The following is a 24,551-nucleotide window of genomic DNA, read 5'->3' as shown; positions in this document are numbered from 1 at the left end:
CTTTACATGCACCCTGAAGGATGGGAAAATAGAGAAGAATTGAAGAAAATATTAGGCACTGGTAGACCGAAGTAATGGTCAAGAAACGGAAGAAGAAGAAGACATGCATTCTAAAACTAGATACTAGAATTCGCTTACTCAGCATCAAAATACTTCTGATATCTCTAAAAAATAACACAACGGCAATTAAAATATGCGCAAAATATGTTGGTTGAATAGGTTTAGTATACTTTTAATCAACATTTCAGAACTTTAACCATTTTTTTACACTAGTAACTACAAGACATCTGTATGGCGAGTGGAATTTTACCAGATCCGTAGATCCAGATAAAATACTCGGCCAGTTATACCCACATACTAACCTGCCGTCATATATGAAGTAGTAATGGAAGGAGCCTGCTCTTCGGATTGCAACTTCTGCAAATGATGATGTGTCATCGCCCGTATGAGTATCTTCGTCCGACTCCCACCGTAGGGGTCGATATCGGTTTCTAACATAATCTTCCTCTACTTCCTCAGGATGGTTACAATAAACTGTAACTTTTCGGCCAAATAATGAGGGACCAAGACGGAACTGAAGTTGCCACCCTGATTAATATAAAAATACAAGATTATCAATAAATGTATTACTGTCAGAAAAAATAATAGAAATATTTGTCTTTGTTTTTGGGTATAAAGAAGGGGGGGGGGAACCTACTCTGTTGGGTCCATTTGAAAGATCTAACGTCAATCACGTTGCCTGGCGGAAGCAGCAGGCATCTCCGAAGTGTCAATAAACTTCTACCAGACTACATGGTGCACCAACCCAGAAGACAGCCATCATCAGACTCACCACTGTGAGAGCCTCAAATTTCATTTGATCTTAAATTATTGTTAGGTACTAGTATGGAAATTATAATTGCTCATAATAGCATGGGATTCTATTCAAGTACAGTATATATACCAATAGAAGGTTAAGATCCAGTGCCCTTACTCGGCGAACCTGATATTAACTTAGGTCTGTACTAACCTTTCTGTAGACGATACAAAGTAGAATCTTGGTGTTCTCCATCATTGAGTGTCAAAACACGGATCTGGTTTGCTACCGTTCCTGGAGAATTGCCAACAAACCCAAGTACAGGCCCGATGGACGTTATACTCTGCTTTCGCGAAACCATCTTACTTAATAGCTGCAAAATCAATGCAAACCTGTAGTAGGGGCATATTTGTGGTGAAAAGGATACATCCACTACACACAGAACATAAATGCAATAACTGTTCTATAAAATCACACGAGAGATTCTTACCAAAGGTTCTGAAAAAGAAACACTACACATAACTTTGTCTTAAAACAAAAATAATCACACTATATGTCTACAACTTGCACTCTGACGTATATGAACTGTACGAGGCAGGAGTGTGGCAGTGATAGAACTGAATGTTAAAACTTAGATGCCACTGTAACACTCTATACTCAGGTTATCTGATACAACTCAGAGAGACACATGGTTCGGTAAGTTTTTATGAATAAAGGAGTTAGCAGATACACAAAAACAAAAAACAAAAACTGGTAGCTGTAACATTAAAAACTTGTTTTGGTATCAAATAACACAACAGACCATCCATCTAAAAGTGTATCATGTCTATCTGGATTAAACTTTCAAAGATGGTATTTAAACTATTGTTGTATTTGTACACCTACAATTTAAAAGACCAGCATATGGTTAGTACAGATTCTAAAAATTAAACAATCTAAACAACTAATCTTTATGACTGAATAATTAACATTCCTTTGCATTCAGCCAGTACCATTTTTTTATTCCTAGCATTGAAGACAGGAAATCTGACACTTTTTTCATAGTCTACCTCAGATCTTCTATTATAGGATATTATGCAAATTATGGAATCGTACCTCAACAGAAAAAAAGATGGAAATAACAATGATGAAATGGACTTCATAATTCTAAAATCCTAGTTCACAAATATGAAATTTTAATTTAAAATTGCATCTGAATAATCCTTTCAATGCCACCTAAAATTTGCCTGCTATATACCATGTTTAATTAAGGAAGTGTCTTTAAATAAACTAAGAAACATACAGCCATCTTATACAGAGGTGTTTTTTTACTTATACCACTCATACATTACATGACATTTTGTTAGTCTGTGTAAAAGGTAAACGACACTACATACACTGTTACACTTAGTATCTTTTCATACTTACATGCTTCATGAGCAAGTTGCAACCCAATGCTTCCAACAAGTTCTGACTTATAATAAAAACATTCTTTTGCACTTCTTTAAAGATGCTTGAAATAAACAGAATAACCTTGGAAACAGTAATCGTAGCAGGAAGAGCCATATTTCTAGAGCTTGTATATCAGCTTCTGTGAAGTGTTAGTTACAAATATTTCAGGACTTTAAATCCTAGAGAAACTGAGGTCTTCGAGCATGTGCAACAGGCATGCTAACTGAATGACTTGCCACATAAAAAGAAAATCATAAGTATCAGGGCTCAACAAGAGTGCGACTACACTATCACATCCAGATTATGATAACCTTAGGTCATTTGCTTCTGTTATTTACACAAACAGAAACATATTTACTATTCTTTCTGAACATTGACTCCTTAGTTAAGAGGAATAACAAAACATCAGAAATGTCTCTGATTATCGTAAGCTGTTTCCAAGACCGCTTTACTGATTGGTGTGCATAAACATTGGTGGGAGAAATAACTGCCCTGCATTAACAAGCATTGGCATAAAATATTTTATGTACTGGTGAAGAAAAGATGACAGCTTACCCAGCCCATATATTAAACCTAAAAAAAGACAAAAGATACTTATTAACTATGAAGAATGAAATGCTTATATCAGATGATGACACATGCTATGTTGTGTCTGTGACTTACTTTGCAACAAGAAAACGTGGAAAATGATGCTGTAATTTGAATAAGAGTAAGTATTGCTTTTTTAGTCTTACAAATATATAAATGATTTCTGTAAAACAAAAAATAACATATATTTGAGCCACTATCATGCATCCACCTGATGTTAATTTTATGTGTACTTTGTGGCTTACTATACCCAGTATAAACAAAATATAATGTCACAAAATTAGAAGCTTTTGAATTATACAAATTATTATTATTTTATATTAGATTCATTATAAAATACTTGATATATCAAGGGTATCATGCTAGATAGACATATCAACATAATGGCTAATGTGCAGGAGACTGAATTCTTATGCCTACTTTGTTTGACAAATTTGCATTATTAGTGTTCATACACTCAAATGACAACTGTTTGTATCCCTTTGTAGAGCATCATCAGTATTATACCCTTATGGCATGATAAACATCCCATAATATTATGTTGTTAGACCAGATATCTCCAGTTATGTAAATATGTTTATCCACAATTCTAGTTTGATGTTCTCAGTACAGATTCAGTGCAGTAGAAAAATCTGACAAGAAACCAAAAAGGAATTATTGTGGGAAGACTGAAGAAACTGGAAACATTTTGTCCATCAACCGATCAAAACAGAAATGATTACTAGAAAATATTAAATTTTTATTACCTGTTACAAGTTGGCATTATATATATAAAAAAGATCATGCTGTAAGTTAAAGCAGCAAGGTAATATTAATAACATGAATTGATCTACATCAATAATGTGTTAAAGTGTGAAGCAAGGCTGCTCTCAGATGTCATGTACATATTATAAATGATGTTGATAAATTTACTTTATTAATGTCTAATTGAAAGTTCTTTACCTTCTTTCAGTATGTAAGTACTTATAACAGCATTCTCTCTACAATCTCCTTGTGACCTAATTAGATCATCCTTTGCTCATTTGCTATTTTGCAATATTAAAATCGCCCGCATTATGATGACACAATCGACCTTTGCGGCTGAACTGTCTGCTCCTCAAGGTTGTAGCTAGAAACGATGAAACCGAACTATTCCGTTCATTTTCCTTGTCACAGGAACCGCACGGAAATGAACCACAATGAAGTTCGTGTCACAGTAGTCAGACGAGTAGGGTAGCCATAACCTATAATATTATATTCCAGAAAATGTCCGGAACAAGTGTGATAAAAGCTGTACCGCCTCAAGATTTGATGAGTGACTTGAGAACGTTTGTAGCTGGTGCAACCCGAGCTGTGAAGACAAACCCTCTAGAACTTGCTCGTACTGCACTTTCTATACTTAAAACACTACCAGCAGCTCGTGATGCTGTCCTCGAATATTTTTGCACTTTGTTTGATTCAGCTGTTTCGAAATATGTGACTCAGATTGAAGTAAGTTAATGGTTGCATAATACTAAAAGTATTTTAAAGAGTATAGGTTATATACTATGACATAACCTAACTTAATTTTACTGGGGACATGATCATTTTGACTGTGTAACTAATTAACTAACTAGATGGCTTACGGATTCCGAAGGTTCGGGCTTCCCGACCAATACCCGGTGCACACCCTTTGCCCCATCCATGCAGGCCACATGCCCTGTCTATCTCATTCTTCGTGACTTAATCACTTCATGATTTTATTTTTGGGTTATACGCATTATAAAATAGTTTGTTGTATTATCTTGGAATTTTCCACTAAAGGGTGCTGACAATCATAACATTCTCAGTCATGATTTCTATTATGGTCAGAACCAAACCAAGTTTCTTTTGATTATCATGCAGAAGTGATAACTTCTACACCAATCTTCAGTAAAGTTATTTATAGTGAATATGCACTTTGTACTTGAAATTTCTGACCACACGTACAATATCATTTACATATCATTTTACACATGCCACAAGAAACTGACTGGTATGTAATGACATTGAAATAACTACTTCACGTACATCAAACAACTTCATGACAGTTTACTTCTCTAACGAATGTTATGCTTTATTTCGCAGACTGAAATGTGTTTAAATTCAGGCACTTCTACTTCGGGACATGAGGATGCTACCATAGTTGAAATCCATGTAGTGCTGTGCAGTTTTGTTAGTTCAAATCCAAAGGCCTGGGCTCCAATAATATCTACTTGGTCATTAGAATTGTTAGGTAATTATATATATATTATTATTGCACTGAATAGAATCCATGAAAGTTGTCAGCAGTTGGTTAATAAAATCATAACTCTTTTCCATAAAGCTGCTCTTATCATCTGTTTATGGTCCTGAATTTTAGAAACATTGGTGTGACTTTAATTTAATTGTAATTTTTCTGATCCTAGGAGGTGTAATTATATATTTTCAGAATTCTGTGGTATAGAATTCCTGTGCTAGATGATGGTAGAATATATAGTTTGCTGAATTATTTGCCATTCAGAATTAATGCATCATGAAAGTTATCATGTACTGCTGTCCATGATTTCTGTTTTTGACAAAAATGAGAGAGTTCTTAAAGAAATTAGAGAATGAAAAGAAAACAACAAGTGTGCTTCAAGTTCTGTTTCAAATTAGCAAAGCTGCTATGAAAAATATATGTTTCAGAAACATTGCTTAGCCAGCTACACTTCGTGGTCATTATGTTTGGCATGTGCAATGTGCCTTCTTGTATAGTGTCTGGAATCCAAGGACATTTTTATGTAGTTCACTGAGGTTTAAAATTTATATGTATATCTCATCTTAGGCTGATACAAAGTTTTTAATTTTTGAATACAGCTTTGTAAAGTCAAATAGTTATTTTCACTGCTGACTCTTGTTTTCATAGAATAATTTGACTACAATATTGCCATCAAATTGTTTGTTATAATCACTTTTATAAATTTTTATTATTATTCTTTAAAGTGGCATGTAATTATCTAGTAACTAACTCGATAGAATGGTATCCTTATCCTTGGGTTATTTCTTAAAATGACTCAGACCAGGAAACTACTTCTGTAGTAATATGACAAATAATAAAATTATATTAAGCTGTAGATCATCTTGAAGAAATTAACATACTTTACAGGCACATAATTATATTTTTATTTAATTCTGAATAATTTGCATTTTTTGTTCTAGGTGAGCTGTCAAGTCGCTATGCTGGTAGAGCTCATGTACCCTTGTCAGCTAGCCTCAATGAAACCTTGCAGTTGTGGATGTCTTGTCGAGCAACTCGCACGCTGATTGACATTACGACTCAGTGTCTTTCTTGTCTTATGCATTCAGATACTGAGTCTTGTATTAATGCTCTACTAGGTACGTTTCTTGCTTCTGCAAGAAATATATCACACTTGTGAGTTTTCAGGTTCCGACAGTGGCAAGTATGAAGATGGTTGTCTTCTGGGGTACTGCACTGTGGGTTGAAGGAAATATAATGCTTTGAAGGAATATTGAATGATTCAGCTATTTAATGTCCCTCTTTTACTTATTAATTCAATTATTTATTTTTGTGTTCTGCTTCAGTAGCAACAGCAGTAATAACATATTAATCAAAATTTGTCATCTAGCTACAAATTTAGAAATCATGTATTTAGTCTCTGATCTTACATGGTTCATATTTGCAGAAGTATCAACATTGCGTGTTAACAGCATTGAGGATCAAGGTTTTGTGTTTTAAAAAATGTTTATTGAGTTTTGAGATAATTATCATTGGTCATTCAATTGATAGCTTCATATTTTGATGATGATGTTCTTCAGGGTTGTGACACTTTGTGGACTCATAGGTAGATACAATTGTTTTGGAGAACCGTACTGTCTCCATGTTCAGGGCTGAAGTTGGAGATACTTTACTACTGCGAAAACCTCAAATCTCACAGCTTCATATTTTGTGGTATTAAGAATTTTGAAAGTTGGGAAATGAGGCATGTTTGAATTAATTAATTTATTGATATATTTTTTACAGATACCAGTGTAGCACACAGCCCACATTTTGATTGGGTGGTAGCTCATGTGGGCAGTTGCTTTCCGCACACTGTCATAACTCGCGTGCTTTCATGTGGATTGAAAGATTTCAGTCAGCATGGTTCAGCAGATCAAAGTGCCAAGGTATTGTTTTAGGAAATGTGAAAGTGTACTAAATACTCTACGTAAACAGTAATGAAAGCTGTTGCAGTGCATATAGACTGGTAGAAGTTTACCAACATTTTGGAGGTCCTTGCTGCCATCATTATCAGTGTGTTAGTAAACTTCTACAAGACTACATGGCTCTTCTATCCAGAAGATAGTTGTTTTCATACTGACCTCTGTGAGAACCTCATATCTTGCAAAGAATTCATTACTTATATAGTTATTAATAAGTTCAAAGAATGTCATTATTTAATTTTCAGGCCCCAAAACTGAATTCTGTTGTTGGTATACTTGGACATCTAGCAGGAAGCCATTTTGTAGACATAAGGTCAGCCCTTCTTGAACTGTTCCAGGTATGTAAACATTAATGTGCCATTTAAATAGTGTGCATTAAAGATGGAGTGTAACTGTGTTGTAGAAAGAATATATAGAAAGTAAAACTGTAATGAAAGTAAAAAAAGATTAATGAAATTATCTGTGATAAGTTTCTGTTGAGTCTTTCTACAGTGATATGGTGTTGATATGTTCAGTGGAGTTTAGAGGCTGATCACCATGAAGCAGATGGTGAGAATGCTGAACGCCCAGCAACGGTCCCATTTTTACTCCAGTTGGCTTCGTTGTCACCCACACTGCTACGTGCATTAACGACTGACGTATTGCACACATGTAAGTTTATTTATTTAATACATCAGTTTTCTTCCATTGACAACTAAAAACTAGAGTAATTTCTTTATAATTGTTGATATGTCAGCGTCTGAGATCGTAGTTGAGTGTCACTTCTACCGTGTGTTCTGTATATCACAGGTTTGAATCTTGGCCCAGAAACTGACTGGTCTTTTGGATTTTATCTTAATTTATCATATCTTACACCTTCCACATACTTTACCGTTTATCTTTCATAATCAGTCATCCTACAGTATGTGTTGTTGGAAAAAGCGTTATCAGATTACCCCAAAATTCAATCAAGAATTTGTCCACAATTCTTAGATTATTTAATTATGTTACAGGATTTGAGGTTCTCACATTGGTGAGTATAGAGATAGCTGTCTTCTGGATTGTAATGCCATTTATTGTGGTGAAATCACCCTGATGATGGAGGTAGTAACAACCTCTGAAACGCTGGTAAACTTCTACCAGACTACATGGCGCTGCAACCCACAAGACAGCCATCTTCATATGTGATGTTTTCTTGTATATGTTTCTGTAGTGACTCCCAGCATGCTACCAAAATTGGCTGCACTGGCCCCTGGATGGTGTGACTACTGCGGGGGCAGCCGAGCATTGGAAGACCTGATTGTCCACCTAGCTTTAGGCTGTGAACAGGGGGGAACGCAGATACTGAAGCTTCTACTGGATGCAGCTTCTCCAGTGGATGATACAGTTACGTCAGTTCCCGATTCTCCGGCCAGCGCATCTGTTAAGGCCACCAGCAGGGAAATACTGGGTAATAAAGAAATTCAGAATATTATGTGCAATTACAGTCGTCAAAGCAAATAGATCGGTTTAGTAATTTTGAATTTCTTCATGCTTGCCTGGACATACTGGGTAAAGAAGTCCTGAGTTTCTGTAATTAAGACAACCAGAAGGCACGTAAAAGTATGATTTTCATCTGTGAGCCTCTTGTCATTTGTAGATTGATGAATTTTGTTAATGTTTTTCAGAGTTATTGCTTCAGGAAATTGATCATCTTCTTCGTAGCACAATGCCTGGGAGTTACACTATTCCACTTCTGAGTTCTATCAAACAGGAAATAACTGTTATTCAACCACTCCTGTTGAGCAGAGACCCTCTACATGTTCAGACAGCAGTGAGGCTTTTGGGTAAGATATATTTTTTTGTTTGTAAATTTTCACTGCATCCGTATAGTGCTGCTGTTTGAAACAAAATATCTACTTTTGCAGAATGTCAGCAATTAATATTTTGTTGTAAGTGTATTGGAAACTTTTATATCGTTACATTTTCTTTAGAATTACTGCTGTAATAACTGAAAATCTATTTGTGTAATTGAATTTTTTATTAAATTAAATGTTGTGTTAAAGGAATTGTAGTAGATTTTGTATAGAAATATGAATGAAGTTAAAACAACCATATGATTTTGAAAATTACTTCATGGGCATTTCATATATTTATAGAATGAATTTTGAAGGGAATTAAAACAATTTGTAACAATCTTGTTGTTATGATTTTGTGTGCTGATATTCTACGTTATTAAATTTTAACATTTAAAAACTGTCTTGCAGTAATTAACATTTGAATAATAAGTACCATTTCTGTGGATGAAGTCTATTTCTTTGTATCCATATACAATGGTGAGTTAATTTGACTGTACAACTTCACATTGTCAGTACAATATAGCATAGTGCCTCTTATCTACACTCTGTAAACTGCTTTCAGGACTGCTGGGCTACCACAGTACAGCAGTACTAGTGAGTTCGGCTGCGTTCTTACTGCAGAGAGCATCTACTGACGACCATTTAGCAGCACTGGTGAGGCTCGTAACTGGGGGAGTTTGTAATAGTACATCTGCATCACAATCTGAACAGGTGTGAATTAAATTACAGTGATATATGTGGAGTAAATATGTATATTGTTTATAGTCACATCAAACAACAAGTATTATAGATGACTTAAAAGCTTTTTTGTGATTAAATCTGAAACAGTTCCTGTTTTTGAGTGATGGCACCATAGAGATTCCTACTGTCTTCATATTTTACATGATCAACGTGAGAAATATTAATAACCGTTAAAGTAAATCTGTCCTGTTGCACATCGTGGAGGTGTTTGGAGTGTGAGGAGGTACAGCTCCCACTCGTCTTGACCTCGGCACTAGCTGGGGAGTGAGTGGTCAGTGTCACGCCTCAGCCACGCTTTACCTTTGGGGATACGATCCCCGGTACCCGTTGGGTAGGAGGCTGCATGGGCCCAGATCCAGTCTGGATGCAGAGGCCACAAGAAAAATTCTTTCCCCAGCCAGGAATTGTTGTTTGGTCTGTAATCAGCCTTACATGTGTAGTAGATGTTACTGAAAAACTGTCGTAATGTCGTGGGTCCCCTGACACTGAATTGACAAACGTTAATTATGTTTTTGTTTATTTGCTTCTTAGGAGAATGGCTGCCTTTACAAGAGTGGTTGTTTGGCCCAAGCTTTAGAGCAAGCAATCAGAAATAATGCTGGTTGCATTCTGGGGGACGAAGGAGGTACACAGCCTCTACCGGAACAGCTTTGGCATAATGTGGCTCGCCTGTTAAGGTAATTCTTTAATTTAAGGCAGTTCATATTTCAGTTTTAAGTGGGAAGCTTATTAGCTGCAACAAGAACAGGAAAGTGCACCCCTGTGAGGAGCATAAAAAAGATTTTGTGATTCCTATATTCTTAACCTTTTCAACTAGAATCTGTTACTCATTGACAGAAACAATAGCTAAGTTGGATGAGTGCTGGTGCATTCTCTTTAATAATCATGAGTTTGCCTTCTAGTATGTGAACAATTATTTGGTCTAAACACAAATGATTTTTAAACAAATAATTTACAAAATACAGTACACTTTAATGAGGTGATGTAGCTTAGTCAGTATATTGTCTGACTGTTGCCTGGATGACAGAGGTTTTATGTTTTGGCCTCTCCATCCAGCCCACACAGCCTCCTATCCAGTGGGTACTGGGGTCCTTTCCTGGGGGTGAAGCGAGGCTGGGGCGTGACACTGACCACTCATCCCCATCTAGTGCTGAGGTCAAGACGAGTGGGAGCTATACCTTCTTTCCCCTCAGACATCTCAGTTTATTTAATCCATTGCCTGACAGCTTCGTATTTCTGAATTTTTTTGTTACGCTTCAGTCATTACAAAATGAGAAAGAGTTTTGCTGCTAAGGATTTAATTGATTTAAAGTAAAACAAATTCACATTTCAATATATGATTTTTGAGACCCCATCCACATATACGGATATAATGTTAATGTTAATTCTTGTTTTGATAGAATGTAGTGCAGTCATATTTTATTTTTTTACGTTAGGTTTTTATGACTGGTGTTTAATGTTTAACTTTGGCTTTAGGAATGAGCTGCGTGAAATGTCAAAAATTATCTAACATTTCAGCAGCTGGAATTTTGTCAAAATGTATAATTTTTGACGTTTGACGTGGCTTAACCTCGAATTCAAAGTTGTGCGTGTATTTTCTTTTCTTTATAGGTGGGAATACAGTGGCAAAGCGCCATCCATTAGAGGTGGTTTGATATCTCGTGCGGTTAGATGCAATTTGCGCGAAGCTTCGGATCATCTGTGTGCTGTTTCTGACTCCCGTCTGGCTCATGCTGTGGCTACGGCTCTGGATTTGGCCATAGTAGGAGACAAATCTTCTAATGATGTATACATGCTCAGTGTTCAGTTCACTCTTCTGATGGCCAAAGCTGCTGTTACTTATTTCTTCCTTTGCGTGTCAGAGAAAGGTTTGTTCCTCCATCTTTACGTGTTGAAGTTAATTAGCTTTGCTTTCTCAGATAACTAACTGGGTCTTCTTAGAGTAACTGGTAGTTATTAGGTAGATAAAAATATCTCATTCTTTTATGGAACAAATTGGTTCATAAAAGGTGTGCTATTAGACCCAGGCATGGCCCAGTTTATACTTCCTCAGTGATATATTTTAATATTACCCTCATAATGCCGATGTCCTTTTCAGATTCTTTATTTTAATATCATTTTGCCGATATTTCAGATGACTTGGTTAGACTTCGTGGCGTTCGCTTATGTTGCTGTCTCCTGGCTCATCTGTCGTCTCATTCGCCGCCAGCTCGCTCTCTTGCTTTACGAGAATTACTGGAAGGTTCTTTGTTCCGTTCACACTCACGTCTGTTTGGAGCCAACCTCCCCCCTCTAATAAGAGCACCTAGAGAAGACGTGGAACTTCTTTGTGAGAACCACAAACAGGTTAGCTGTATGATAGAATCATCTAATATTTCCTTGAAACCAGATGGTGAATTGCCATCTTTATGCAGATACTACAAGAGATTTTTTCTTTTCCAGTTTACTATGTGAAGGGAATTTCACTTTGTATATTTGGGAATTTTTGTGTGGGGGGGTGGTTGTAGTAATTTTGCTCTCACAGTTTATTTAAATTCACCATATGGATTGTGGTTTAATAGTGCCATACAATCTTGTAGATTGTTACCAGTGTTTGAGAAGAGCCTGTCACCTCCATCTTTGGGTTATAAGATGAAGGCAGTAGGTTGTCAAAACCCAGAAGTACACAATGAAAACTTTCACCACTGTAGATACATCAGATCTTTATTTTTATTAATATGATTTTGCTTGCTGTTGTTTTACTTTCTTAATACACTGAATTGTCTGCAGGGTACTAGTGTGATGTTAGCACAGCGCCACTCATCCGTATTCCATACTGGTGTAATTGGTTATGGACCAAGGAAAACTCAACCTAACTTGTCTCAAGATTCTGACACTGTAACACGCTGCACACAGTTACTCATTGAAGTCATTAAGGCATGCTGTTCAACAGGTGGGATAAGTATACTTTGTTATTGAGAGAATGGTCCTGAAACTTTGTGAACCTAGTAAGTTATTTTGTAACAAGTGTGATATAAGCTGAATCAGATACTAGGACTTTATCCTGTGTGAGGCTGTTTTGCTCTCATTCCAAGTGAATATCAAAATAGTATTCTCAACTGAAGATGGCTGACTTCTGGGCTGTTGTACTGTGTAATCTGGTTGAAGTTTACCAATGTTTCAGAGGTGCTTGCTGTCTCCATTATCAAGGCAGTGATGATGAAAACAGTAGCACTTTGTACAGGCCTTATTTTTGAAGAGATAGTCAGCAATCCTTTGCTTTCATAAGTGTTGTTCTGTTTCTTACCATAAGTATTTATAAATCATATGGACCTGATGTACAATGCACATGAAACATTGAAAGGCACTGAAATTATCATCCAATGTATAACGGTGCTTCGGGAAATGACAACCAAGCAGAACACAAATGCCTCTACTGATGATTCTGGTTCACATAATCCTAAAAGTACAAGTAAAATTGTCCCACTATCCACCATGTAGGTACTTCAGGGGAGAGGAGGTATAGCTCCTAATAATCCGTGGCGTAACAGCCCTATGAGAGCCTCACGTTCACATGCCTAAGCAGAGGCGAACGATCATCCAACCAGATATAGGGTGGCATGTGGTCAGCACGATGAACCCCCAGCCATTGCTAGCTTTCCTGACCGGATTAGGCTACTCATTGTAGCTCCCCAATTTCCGCACGATGCTGGGTTGGCACCGGTCCTATACACCGGTCGAAAATCTCATGAGAAATTTCTTTCCCCGAGACTCGAACCAGCGTGCATTCTGTATCACCGATCCGAAGCATGATGCCTCAGACCATGCGGCTAAGGCGCGGGACAGGTATAGCTCCTACTCATTCTTAATCTCAGCACTAGATAGGGGTGAGTGGTCAGCATCACGCCCTGGCAATGCTTTACACCCGGGAAAGGACCCAGGTATTCATTGGATAGGAGGCTGGATTGGTCTCAGAGCCAGTCTAGACACAGGCTTGTGGAAAATTTTCTGCCCCTGTCGGGGATCATTCACATTGTCATTATAAAAGTCTTCTTTAGTAGAAGGTGAAGAACTTAATGCGTGTGATTAATTTATTTTCAGGGTCTGAAACTGGTTCTGAACAGTCACAAACTCAACCTGTGTCTCTAGACGCAATAACGACTGTATCATTGCTGTTAGTTGAGTTAATATCTCCAGATGTTATGTACAATGGACTGCCTTGGCCAGAGGAAGAATTTTGCAAGGTAATGTATGTGTGTGAAAGTATTTATGAGTTTGTATTACTCAAGTTTTGTTTTCTAGTCTGAGTATTCCCTTTATATACTCATCCCTGTGCATTTATAGGCATGATGTGTCATTACTTATTTTTGGTATTTTAGCAGTCATTCAGTTCTTGAATAGTCTTTGTGTAATAAGTGTAGACAGAACACTGAATATATGTACATAATTCTGAATTTTGTAAAATTGCAAGATTGGTATTGCACATTTCAGTTATTGTGGCATCTGCAATCCAAAGTAAAGATCTTGTTTTGTTTCATCATGGGTTGGTTTATGTATTGATATTTCACAGCAGGTATTCACCAATAAATAATATCATTCTGCATGACAGTTCCCCTTCGTCGTTAACACTTCTAATTTTCAACACATTCTGCTTCCTGTTTCGTTCACGTATCCCCCCCGTAATTGAATCATTGTGACACATGCTAACAAGTTTTGTTTGTGCTATTACTTCAGGCTATGAAAGATATCTGTAAAAATTGTAAATTTACTAAATGCCTTGCAGGTGACCGTTGAACGAGACCTCTATATCCGAAGACTGTTTGACGATCTTCCGCTCATATGGCATCTGATGTCATTAGTAGCATCATACCGCCCTGCCCTCTGCTACTGCTCTGTGCTTCTCCGTGCGTTGACAGCAACTCTTTTGGCTCAGTGGGGATCAGCGGCTCAGAGGGCACAACATAATGATAAATTGCTTGCAACCACAACCCAAGTTCTGGAGTTGATGGCATTGGGACAACTTTTGCCACCTCCGCTTTCAAGCTTGAGAGATGTAATACCTTACCTGAAGCCACAAGAGGTATGTTCTGGATAACTTTGTATTGTGCATTATAAAATAGGTGTATTTTCATTTGAGGTTACTCTCACCTGACTATCTGCATACAGTATAGTACAGAGTAATTGAAAGGTCTTGCAACCGATTCCTGACACGTTCTGTTTGGAAAAGAAAAGGAAAAAAAACCAAAAAACAATGTTATGTGAAGTGTTGGATGTGGTCACCATATTTAGTGACACATTCACTCTCTTCCTCATGTTTGATGTAACCTGCCCAGAAACAGTTCACCAGATGACGTATTGTCGATTCGTTTGACACAGGAGAATCGGGAACTTTGAACTAGTAGTACCAATGGAAATAATTTTTTCTGTTGTTAACTTGTACTGCTAAAATTGAAAAAGAAATTTTTCTCATGATCGTTATTGAGCTTTGTTTAATGGGGCATCTATATATACATGTTCTTGTTTCCTCTTCGTTTGTTTTTTGTCCTTATTTCCTCTTGTCTTTTTTTTTGACATGTTGTTCATTGCACACTAAAGTTCTCATATTTATGAAATTTCATATACTTAAGGATAGGAAAGTTGTAAAATCATCTTTCAATGAAATACTTAGCTTGTGCTCTTTCGTGGACTTTCTAAAATGACTTTTAAGAACTAAATCTGTACTTTGCAGGTTGTTCAACTTTTACGTGATTGCGTGTGGAACTACCTACGTGATCACGTCCCATCTCCTGCTCTCTTTGCCCGTGATGAGAATGGTCTTATGTGGCGAGACGCAACATTAGCCCGCCCGGAACCACAGTACACCGATACCCTGCGCAGCACTATGCAGAATAACATTCAGCATTTAGGAACCCTTTATAGCCAATTATTCCCCCCTACTTCATCGGACTCTCAAAATTAGTGATATATTCCTTTTAATATTTGAAACTTATATCATCCGTATTTACCATATTCGAGTTTGTATGAATAAATCTTTTGTCACAACTTCTCAGTTTATGTGTATGTGTAAATTAAGTTCAGATGATTTTTTGCTCAGGTAGTCTAAAAATTGCCTGCTATTTGAGAATAAAGGAGGCTCTCTGCCATGTTGAAAAGAGCCTGCCAATGGACCCTGTCATGAGCCACGTTCATTCAGTACACACCCTCACAATTTAGTTTTTTTTAAAATTCATACTAATATTTTCCTCGCATCTATGTGTAGGTCTGATATATATCCCTTTCCTTGAAGTTCTAACCAGAATTTTGTATGCATATCTTATTTCGCAATGCACACAACATGACAAGCCATATCATTCTCCTTGATTTGACTTCCAAAAGTCATGTGGGAGGGTAAAAGTTTGAACATTTCATGGGAAGAAGTTACTTTGGCGGATAACACTGGAAAAAGCTTGTGGAAAGATTATTTCGGATAATGGGGAAACCTCACGAGGTCATTACAGGAAGTCAATGACATTAAACCACAGAGATGTCTTGATAAGGATGAGGGACATATCCAAGAAGATTTAAACATGATGCACGCATATTATTTAATTTATTCAACAACTATAAATGTATCACTCTGCTATGTTGACAAAATATTACAATTTATCAGTCTCCTGAAGCCATCAGCAGAGATAAATTATTTTGACATCATCACACAGTACCCAGTTATTTAAAACTCATAGGCAAGGATTATTTTTGCAGCAATTTAAAATTTCTAGGAATAATTTTATCCTACTTTTAATATCACACTGGTAAGTTATTTATACTATATACAATAACATAGTGACTTGGCATTTTGCCTTCAGAGTACATTTAATGATGTTTGGTTAGTTCTCAGAATAAACAGTAATTTGTTTCCTAAACATTGTTAACTGAATGTTTGTTGTAATGGGGTTATGATGTGTTTTTGAGGTAGCAACTGAATTTTTAAATACTGTTTAGATGAACTTCGCCACTTGAAGTGTTAAGAACAAAATGTTGTACTGTTTTCTTTTCATTTGCTGTACCAGAATTTCTTTGGCAACACTGAATTTGTGTACAAAATAGGAACCAATAACACAGAAAAATTACATTATGTTGTATTACAGAAAATAGTTTTAAAAACTTCAATTATAATAGGTCTTCATAGGTCATGTCAGCAGATCTACCGTCTACATCCATACTTCAACAACAAATAATATTTGTCTGCTCTCTGTATGAATTCACAACCTTTATTTAAGGTTAAAGAAACTGTTACCCTTCTCATCTTGCTTTCACAGGAAATTTTCCTGCTCAACAACTTATTTTATTATAAACTGAGGAAACCTTGAGCAGAGAAAATACATTACTGAAAAATATTGAGCCTGGGTCATGAGGAAATTATCAGAACTCAGGATTTGACTCCAAAGCAGACTGTCAAAACTTGGTACTTCTGAGATATTTAAAACATTTTCACTACTTACAATAGGCTTCCTCAAGTTACAAAAGTGTAAAATAAAAGCATCATTAAAAAAAAACTTGTAAAAGCACAGTATACAAAAAATATACATTTATCAGCATTTTTTGTGTGCCAAAAATGAAGTCTAATTTATGCATCATGTATACTTTTTCCTCAATTGGCATAACACATTTACTAAAACACTTTCCACTTTATTTTCTTTATAAAAATCCTACTGAGATATGAGTTTGCAAGATTAAGTAGTTCATCGGTTTATCTCACAGATGAAGCTTACATTTTTGGGTAGACATGCTTTCTCATAGTATGAACCAAATTCTCCTTTTAGAAAGGTTTGTAGTGAAGATTAATACGTGTCAGTTTAAACTGTTGATCTGGTAACATGAACCAAGTATAGCCTAATATTTGTGACACTTCTTTCTCTGTAGCGTCATATGACTTTGATGCTGAGCGAAGCCACTGGTAGAACTCACAGCTCCAGTCAGGACTCTGCGACCAGTCACACCGCAAAATTACAGCGTTGCGACGTACGAAAAGGTAACGCAGATTGCGTGCGGTGTGGGCCATGAGCAGTACGGTTGCCGTTGAAATACGCTCCCTTACCATCTGGAAAGAAGTTATAATTAAGGTAAGCATCAACTCCTGTCTTATGTTCCTATAGTTTTAAATACTTACAAAGAATGTAATATTAATTTTACACATTTTCCATGAGTTCTGTAAATATGTTTCAGCTAGGGACATTCTGGCACTTTTTGTTACATTGTTTCATCATAAATTAATCATTTTAATTAAAATTGTGACACAGTCATAACAGTAATTACATTGCATAAACAACTGACTGGTTTCAGAGAAAGATGGCAATTTTAAGTGATGGCCTATCGCCACAGAGAAATTTAGATGTATCAGGCCTCTGCTTAATAGATTAATTTAAATTCAGTGTCTGAAGCCACATTTAAGGTAGTTGAATCATGTAGAAAATTACTGTTCACATATCCCTGCAGCTACTGTAGGATTCAGGAAGGTAACTGAAGACTACATTTTTGTGCTCTGATGTTAATCAGTGTCGTCATGCCATTCATACACAACCAGTCGGGTCTCTAAGTTTATCAAAGTTTACAGGGGCATAGTTGTTATGTACTGAATTATGGATGCTTGGTTATCACTCAACACTAGACTCACAAGATGATAATAAGGTGTTACAAGAGTTAAAAGTAAGGATTTTAAATGATAACAGGAAACAAATAAGGTGTAAATGTTAATACAACCTTGAGACTCCTCCAAATAATATAAGATCACTTACTGGCACAGGAACCTTGGAAAGAAACCTCAATTTTCATGTCCACCGTAAAATTCCTCTGTGGGAGGACGAGCATAAGAGAAATCTATACCATGGATGAAAATATGAGTTTACTCGTTCCATATCAGCCCATACTCTGCTGAAGTGTTCTATAATTTCTTGATTGGGTATTAAGAGAAGAAATGAGTTACAAAGAAATTTAAACACACAGTAGTTACAATTCTCCACTCTTCATTTCAAAAACAAGGAAAAATTTAATATTAGCATAGGTTGCATTATATTCTCATAACCACAAGGCTGTTAATGTTGAAGTAAAAAGTAAAATAAACGTTAATGCTGAAGACAGGGAAAAAGTACGGATGTTAGGCGACATTTTTGTATGTTGCACTCTACTGAGTTGGCTCAACCTGGCCGCAGTACCAGAGTGTGTAGGTAAGGACACTGCCGACACAACAGCAGAAGCAAGGAGTCAACTCGTTCATGAAAAGACTTTGGCATGTGGAACCTTGGAAGTCCTTGGTGGGCATAAACATGAAGATCAAACTGGTACAGGTCGATAGCTGTAAGAACTGATTCTGATGTCATCTGGACAAAGAATAATGAATTAAAAGTTACCGATCACAGTATATCAATACTTCATACGTGTCTTGTATTTGTGTCTGTAAGTGAATTCCAGCCAGAGGGGATGAATGTTTTTAATATATTCTTAAGTCAGTTATGTGCTTCTTGTACATAGCTTGGAGTATATTGTTACTTGTAATTCTGCCTAATTAACTCAAAAAGGCAAGAACTGAAAAGTGGCTGGTTAATGAAGCATTAGCTAAATTTTATTTCAAGAAAGTTTACTTCAGTAAAAATGATGCAGTGTTGACCAATACTCTTGGGACATATTTCCTGGCAGACAAGCTCTCATGCTTGTAGTATAGAGTTATTGAGTGGTACATTTTAATTTGAATGAGTCACTTGCGAGCTTTCTGTGTTGCTTTTCCGATCATGGCAAAATGTAATTTATACTTGAGAAATTTGAAACTAAATATTTATAGAATAATACAGTATTTACTCATGTAATTCCCTCCATTTCACAATTATTTCATTCCAATATTTGGTAGAATCTATTAACCATGCAGTAGACCAGCATGTTTCATCCTTTAAAGCTCAGTGGTAACTATATATACCACCTGCTCTAACAATCACTGACTCTTTATGTCTTGTGCACGGAATATTTATGAATTTCATACGATTCTCAGAATAAACAGCGATTATCTGTTTACACACAGCATTTAAAACTGATCATTGTGTTGTGATTTATTTAAATTTGTAATATTTAGACAAATTTTGGCTTCAAGGGTTAATTGTACAAATAAAATTAAAATAACACATGTAAGGTTAACACAAAACACACTGCCTGTTGTTTTTGTACCTTGATGTGGTGAGAATCATACAGTATTGAGTGCACAGGGGCATTATCTTGCCACAGAATATCCCTGTCTCTTGCACCTTCCACTTCCAGATGAACTGAGAGACTGGAATTTGAACGTCTACACTGCCTCCAGATTCGAGCTGGTATCGGTCTAATGTTAACTTCTCCTGGTGTGTACCGGTTCTGGATTACATGTAGGTGACGGAGATTTGTGTATCCCAGCAGTTGAATTAGATCTTCACCTAGGTTTTGAGGGCTGATCATTAATACCTGCAAAATGCAATAAAATGTTCACTGAAATGTCTGTGTAGACAAGATGTTACTGCATAACATTAATAAATAATCTGTTTTCCTTGATGCGTTTAATTCACTTTCATTACATTTGAGTATTTCAGTTGGTATCCTAAAATATTTGGGGTCCGCAGTGGCCGCGCAGTCTGAGGCGTGGGCCTTGTGCCGCTTGGTCGCTGGGACTGTGGGTTTGTATCCCTCTCAAGCCATGGATGTTTGCGTTTTTCTGTGTTGTGCTGTCCTGTGTACAGGTAGAGGCCTCGCGACGGGCCGATCCCTCGTCAAAGGAGTCCTACCGAATGTTTATAGAACAAGCCAACAAAAAGTTGGGACCCGCAGTGCTCAGGCACTTGAAGAACAGGTCGTTCCCAGTATCCCCAGTATCCTAAAAGATTTAAATGAAGTACAGAAAAAATACACATTATAATGACCAACACCCCTGTCCATTCATCAGATATTTTTTATTTGATCTGTCAGTTCTTTCAGTGGGCTGCATGGAGTATTTAACATATTTATTTTAAATTATTAATGCATCGTGCGGAAATACAGGAACTTAGCTTAACATACGGCAGAGTCACTTGGATATGGAGTAAGAGACAAGTAAGCAGATTATTTATATAGGGTATAAAGAAATTACAAAAAGGAATAAAAACTGAAACAAGACGAGATCTGATACTGTAGATATTACAAGAAAAGATAGTCGGACATGTGTTATGCATAGATGGAACAAGATTCCTCTGTAAGCGACAGAAATGAAGACGAATGTGTAACCAAGGACAAGGTGGAAAGACCAAGTGATGGAACAGAGTAAAAAAAAAAGAATGGGCACATATCGAAGACGAAAACGTTTTGAAGGATATAAAAGCACTGAGAAGACTTTGTCATAAGATAGTGGAAATGACGAAAGATGAAGTTAAGACAAGCTTTGTGTGTGTGTGCAGGAGTGGAGGCTTGGGTATGTGTGTGTCTCAAGTTGTTAATAAAGTAGATATCCGTCTTCTGGGTTGTTGCGCTGTGTAGTCTGGTTGATGTTAACCAACGTTTCAGAGGTCATACTGCCTCCGTCATCAGGGCGATGAATATTCATCAACCAGACTACACAGCGCAACAACCCAGAAGACGGATATCTTCATACTCACCGCTGGGAGAACCTCAAGTCTTACATGTTAATAAAGTAACTGCATATGTTAAGTACTATCAAGTGATTTGATTGTTTATGAATGGTAAATGGGAAGAACATGGAAAGGGTAAATACCCAGTCTCCAAGCTGAGATTCAAACATCCTACAAAAAACACTCCATGATGTTTTGTTATACACACTTTATGTTCCTTAAATACCATACTGTAATTAAGTAATAGATTTTCTTTCAGTTACCTGTAAGTTCAAAAACACACCAGCATGCAGCAACTGATACTGTAGCTTCGTTGTGTTAATTAAGATGAGTGTGTGCAGCGTCAGACAGCAAAGTGAACACACTTCATCCAAGAGATGTTGAGCCTCATGAGGCTCTAGCATCAAATCTATCAATTCAAGATGACGTAATGATGCCAAGTTCCCCATTAGCTTCTTTAATGCTTCGAGCAGCCGGCCTGTATAGAATAACCAATATTATAATGTACAGTGTCATTCAAAACACTTTGTAGAGTTCAAAATATACATATTTCAATTTGTGTGAATCAAAACTTCAGACTAAGAGAGAAAAACAGCATGATTACTAGAAGCTTTAGATTTCACATGTATGGAGAAAAAAAATGCCATAGACCAATTTATTTGTATAATGTAGTAGAAACATGAAAAAATGTAAGCCTGGATGTAAAGTCACTCACCAACATTTTTTCAATCTTATATACAACAAAGTTTTTTATGATGACGATGTGTAACAGAACATAATTTTGTAGAAAATGGTTGAGAAAAATACTGTCACATATATTATTTAACGCAGCGTCAGTTCAATATGACATGTTATTGGTAACGGTCGTATTATAACAGATATTTAGTTCAAGGAAACAAAACTAAAATCATACTGAAAACTCTGTTAATTTTTATATCTAATGCACTACAAGGATTGAGTACATTTTTGTTGAGAGAACAGTTAATTTTTTTTGGAAGCAAGAGAGAGAACATAAAAGTCAGGTTCTTATATAAATGGTGTGAGGGCATGGACCTTCAGATTTCTACAAAAGCAGGAATTTCTTGACACATAAGTAAGTACTACCTTTTCACAGAATACCCTGAAACATGGAGTTAGTTATTTAAATATATACCAGTGACCTGCTAAATTTGTGGGAGCGTGCACTAATGATTAGTGATAACCGTCACTGAAAGTCTCCAGTCATTTCGTACCTCCAGTTCCGAATATCCTTGCTCGTTCTGACTCATCTCGCACAGCCATATTACAAGGAAAGATGAACCTCAATGATCGAATGTGGGTACCAATCTCTAGATCTTCTTGAGGTCGCTCAACAAAGTATGATAACATGTTCATAAACTCATAGAGGTTAAAAAAATTCATCATGGGTCCAAATACAAGTTGCCGGAAGTTACGACCAACATTTGTGATGCACATTTGTGTTCGCAAGTGATCCAATACATACTGGAACATGATCAATGTTTAATTTGATTCCATCCTATTGTTACATGGATACGGGATAGATAAGATGGTCAGAATTTATAGCATGAATGGGGAAATTACTTGGGTTCAAAGTCTGCATGGGTGGAGACTATGACACAGATATGATAAATGATACTGGATCAGCAAATTCCTTTGGCTCTTTGTGGTTTGTAACAGTATACTGCACTGGCACCATTTTGTCATGCACCACAAACATGAGATGTTAGTTGGGGAATAACACACAAGTTGAAAGAAGGCAGAAGTCTGACAGTACCACACTCCCCAGTTTGTAATACCTGGGTACTATCACTTTTATTTTCATGAAAATAAATCACTACATAGAACAGTACGTATACCCATCGTGCTATTAATAAGAGTTGTATCCCGATCCGAGTTGAAGTACCCACTAAAACATAAGACACAGTAAAATGTAGAATAGATAAGAGATTACCATACAGTAATTACCTGCCAACCATAGTAATAATTAAATTTCCTCCTTGTCAGAGTAGAATCATCCAATACAAAAGTTGACCAAACATATGGGAGATGAAATGCTCTGTACCAAGATCTGCACACCATGGACGCATAATAACGTTCTCTCATAGACAAATAAGAAAACACCTTTTCAAGTACTAGATCTGGCAAATATGACCACCTACTGTAGGAGCACATCTCACTGTCTGCATTTATTTCTTCTTCGGCATCAATAAACACAGCTGTAAAAATATATTTAATCATTTTATAAACATTACTATTTATTATCTAATAATGTTTGTGATGCAACACAAGTTACCAAGCATTATTTTATGACCTATGTAAACAGAGTCTCAAGCATACTTCAATATGATTTAAAATAACATGTTAAACATTTCATGTAGAAGATGGATACAGATATGGGAATGAATCTTTCTACTCTACTACAAAACATTTTAAAAATGAAAGTTACTTTCTAAGGAGCTTTGATATTTTTGTTAAATTTCAAGAGTACCACCACAGCTTTTGAGATTCTTTACTACTGAATAACAAATGGAAATCAGAAAAATTGAAATCAGTGAGGGAAAAAAGTGAGATGCTCTCAACTTGGGATTGGCTATGAAATGTTAGCCTGTCATATCCTCTCCTCTTTAAGCACCGACCACTGTGGTGGCTAATGCTTTCCATGATGGTCATATCTGTGAATAGTCTCTTCAAAGTTTGTCCACTATGAGAATTGGAACAAAACATACTGGTGCTAGGGCTTCAATTAGGGCTCAGTAGGTACTAAATAGTGGTTTCATGGCTTTCCTGACAAGTCAGAAAAGATGGGCTCATTGGAAGCATAAGACTCATGGAGGGGTATTTTGCCATTTTATACAACTTAATTTTTCAAACTCATTCCCAGTACAAATTCTAATTAAAATCCCACATATCCTACAAAAAAGAAGTCATCTATTAATTAAAATAATAAACGTGGTCAAAATATTAACCTAACCTACGTGAGCATCACATGAAAGAAAAACAAACATCTAAACCACGAGTACCAACATATTGCCGAATATGAAATATAAAATTGTAAAATACAACAAAATATTAAATTTTGTAATAAGAACAAACATAAATATGATTGTCCCATAGTTCTGCTCTAGTCGAGCTCGTATAGAAATTAATATTCGTAGTACATCAAATGTTTTTTAAATATGCGTATTATGCTGACATACGTGAACATAACCTACAGTACCTTCGTCGTTCTCGTCTACTTTCCACGTAGCCTTATACATATCCAGGCTGTATTGTTTTAAAACTGTAAATGAAATTTCGTACTATGCAAGCACGGCTGTATTTTCTGCTATTTTTACAGTTATATTGTTTAATTAAGAAATTATCTTCTCAACGGATGATCGAAGGATTCCATTTTTGAAGAGTCAATGGCTTATGGCAATTACAGAT

The 24,551-nt window shown here is 36.4% G+C and overlaps 3 protein-coding genes across 7 annotated transcripts in view; 1 reads left to right on the top strand and 2 right to left on the bottom strand.

The window, feature by feature from the left end:
- The window catches only part of LOC110832695 (glycogen debranching enzyme), a 25,028-nt gene extending 21,132 nt beyond the window's left edge, over positions 1–3,896 (bottom strand). Inside the window, exons 1-4 of one of the 3 annotated variants that reach the window (XM_087359553.1) lie at positions 3,758–3,896; positions 2,783–2,800; positions 1,010–1,169; positions 363–588 (exon numbers count right to left, since the gene is read on the bottom strand). In XM_087359553.1, the coding sequence (XP_087215679.1) occupies positions 363–588; positions 1,010–1,169; positions 2,783–2,791 (395 nt within the window). In that variant the 5' untranslated portion in view covers positions 2,792–2,800; positions 3,758–3,896. Of the gene's footprint in view, positions 1–362; positions 589–1,009; positions 1,170–2,203; positions 2,484–2,782; positions 2,801–3,757 lie in introns of those variants that run through there. The other 2 variants (XM_087359554.1, XM_022069934.2) reach the window with 2 other exon arrangements.
- omd (integrator complex subunit 5 omd) lies at positions 2,768–20,079 on the top strand. Of its 2 annotated transcripts, none has more exons than XM_022069939.2 (17): positions 2,768–2,936; positions 4,058–4,285; positions 4,901–5,048; positions 5,993–6,169; positions 6,816–6,958; positions 7,240–7,332; positions 7,510–7,645; positions 8,187–8,423; positions 8,641–8,799; positions 9,374–9,522; positions 10,084–10,229; positions 11,164–11,420; positions 11,687–11,898; positions 12,322–12,484; positions 13,633–13,775; positions 14,315–14,611; positions 15,260–20,079. In XM_022069939.2, exons 2-17 carry the CDS (start codon positions 4,061–4,063, stop codon positions 15,488–15,490), a joined length of 2,916 nt encoding a protein of 971 aa, XP_021925631.2. In that variant the 5' UTR covers positions 2,768–2,936; positions 4,058–4,060; the 3' UTR covers positions 15,491–20,079. The 2 variants fall into 2 exon arrangements, 1 of the variants encoding a protein (XP_021925631.2); XR_015538075.1 differs by lacking the exon at positions 2,768–2,936 and having other exon boundaries at positions 3,967–4,285; positions 15,260–17,633; positions 19,813–20,079.
- On the bottom strand, positions 16,104–24,551 carry LOC110832699 (uncharacterized). Of its 2 annotated transcripts, XM_022069940.2 has the most exons (7): positions 24,343–24,550; positions 23,091–23,341; positions 22,358–22,607; positions 21,389–21,603; positions 19,723–19,992; positions 18,723–18,887; positions 16,104–17,611 (listed from the first exon to the last, which is right to left on the bottom strand). In XM_022069940.2, the coding sequence occupies exons 1-7, from the start codon at positions 24,380–24,382 to the stop codon at positions 17,330–17,332; spliced, it is 1,473 nt and encodes a 490-aa protein (XP_021925632.2). In that variant the 5' UTR covers positions 24,383–24,550; the 3' UTR covers positions 16,104–17,329. The 2 variants fall into 2 exon arrangements, with proteins under 2 accessions (XP_021925632.2, XP_021925633.2); XM_022069941.2 differs by lacking the exon at positions 18,723–18,887 and having other exon boundaries at positions 24,343–24,551.

This window comes from Zootermopsis nevadensis, unplaced genomic scaffold, assembly GCF_977971745.1.
Source record: "Zootermopsis nevadensis isolate Lab colony 2312 unplaced genomic scaffold, Znev_1.0 Znev_ptg000031l, whole genome shotgun sequence".
NCBI lineage: Eukaryota > Metazoa > Arthropoda > Insecta > Blattodea > Termopsidae > Zootermopsis > Zootermopsis nevadensis.
The sequence above is the reverse complement of the archived record's forward strand: the minus strand, read 5'-3'. Positions and strand labels throughout refer to the sequence as shown.

Coding starts and splice junctions, on each gene's coding strand:
- omd (XM_022069939.2), top strand. CDS start 4,061: ATGTCCGGAACAAGTGTGATAAAAGCTGTACCGCCTCAAGATTTGATG. Junction 9,523..10,083: donor CTGCATCACAATCTGAACAG/GTGTGAATTAAA, acceptor TTTGCTTCTTAG/GAGAATGGCTGCCTTTACAA. Junction 13,776..14,314: donor CAGAGGAAGAATTTTGCAAG/GTAATGTATGTG, acceptor AATGCCTTGCAG/GTGACCGTTGAACGAGACCT.
- LOC110832699 (XM_022069940.2), bottom strand. CDS start 24,382: ATGTATAAGGCTACGTGGAAAGTAGACGAGAACGACGAAG. Junction 23,342..24,342: donor AGTAGACGAGAACGACGAAG/GTACTGTAGGTT, acceptor ATATTTTTACAG/CTGTGTTTATTGATGCCGAA. Junction 19,993..21,388: donor GTGTGTTTTTGAACTTACAG/GTAACTGAAAGA, acceptor TGCATTTTGCAG/GTATTAATGATCAGCCCTCA.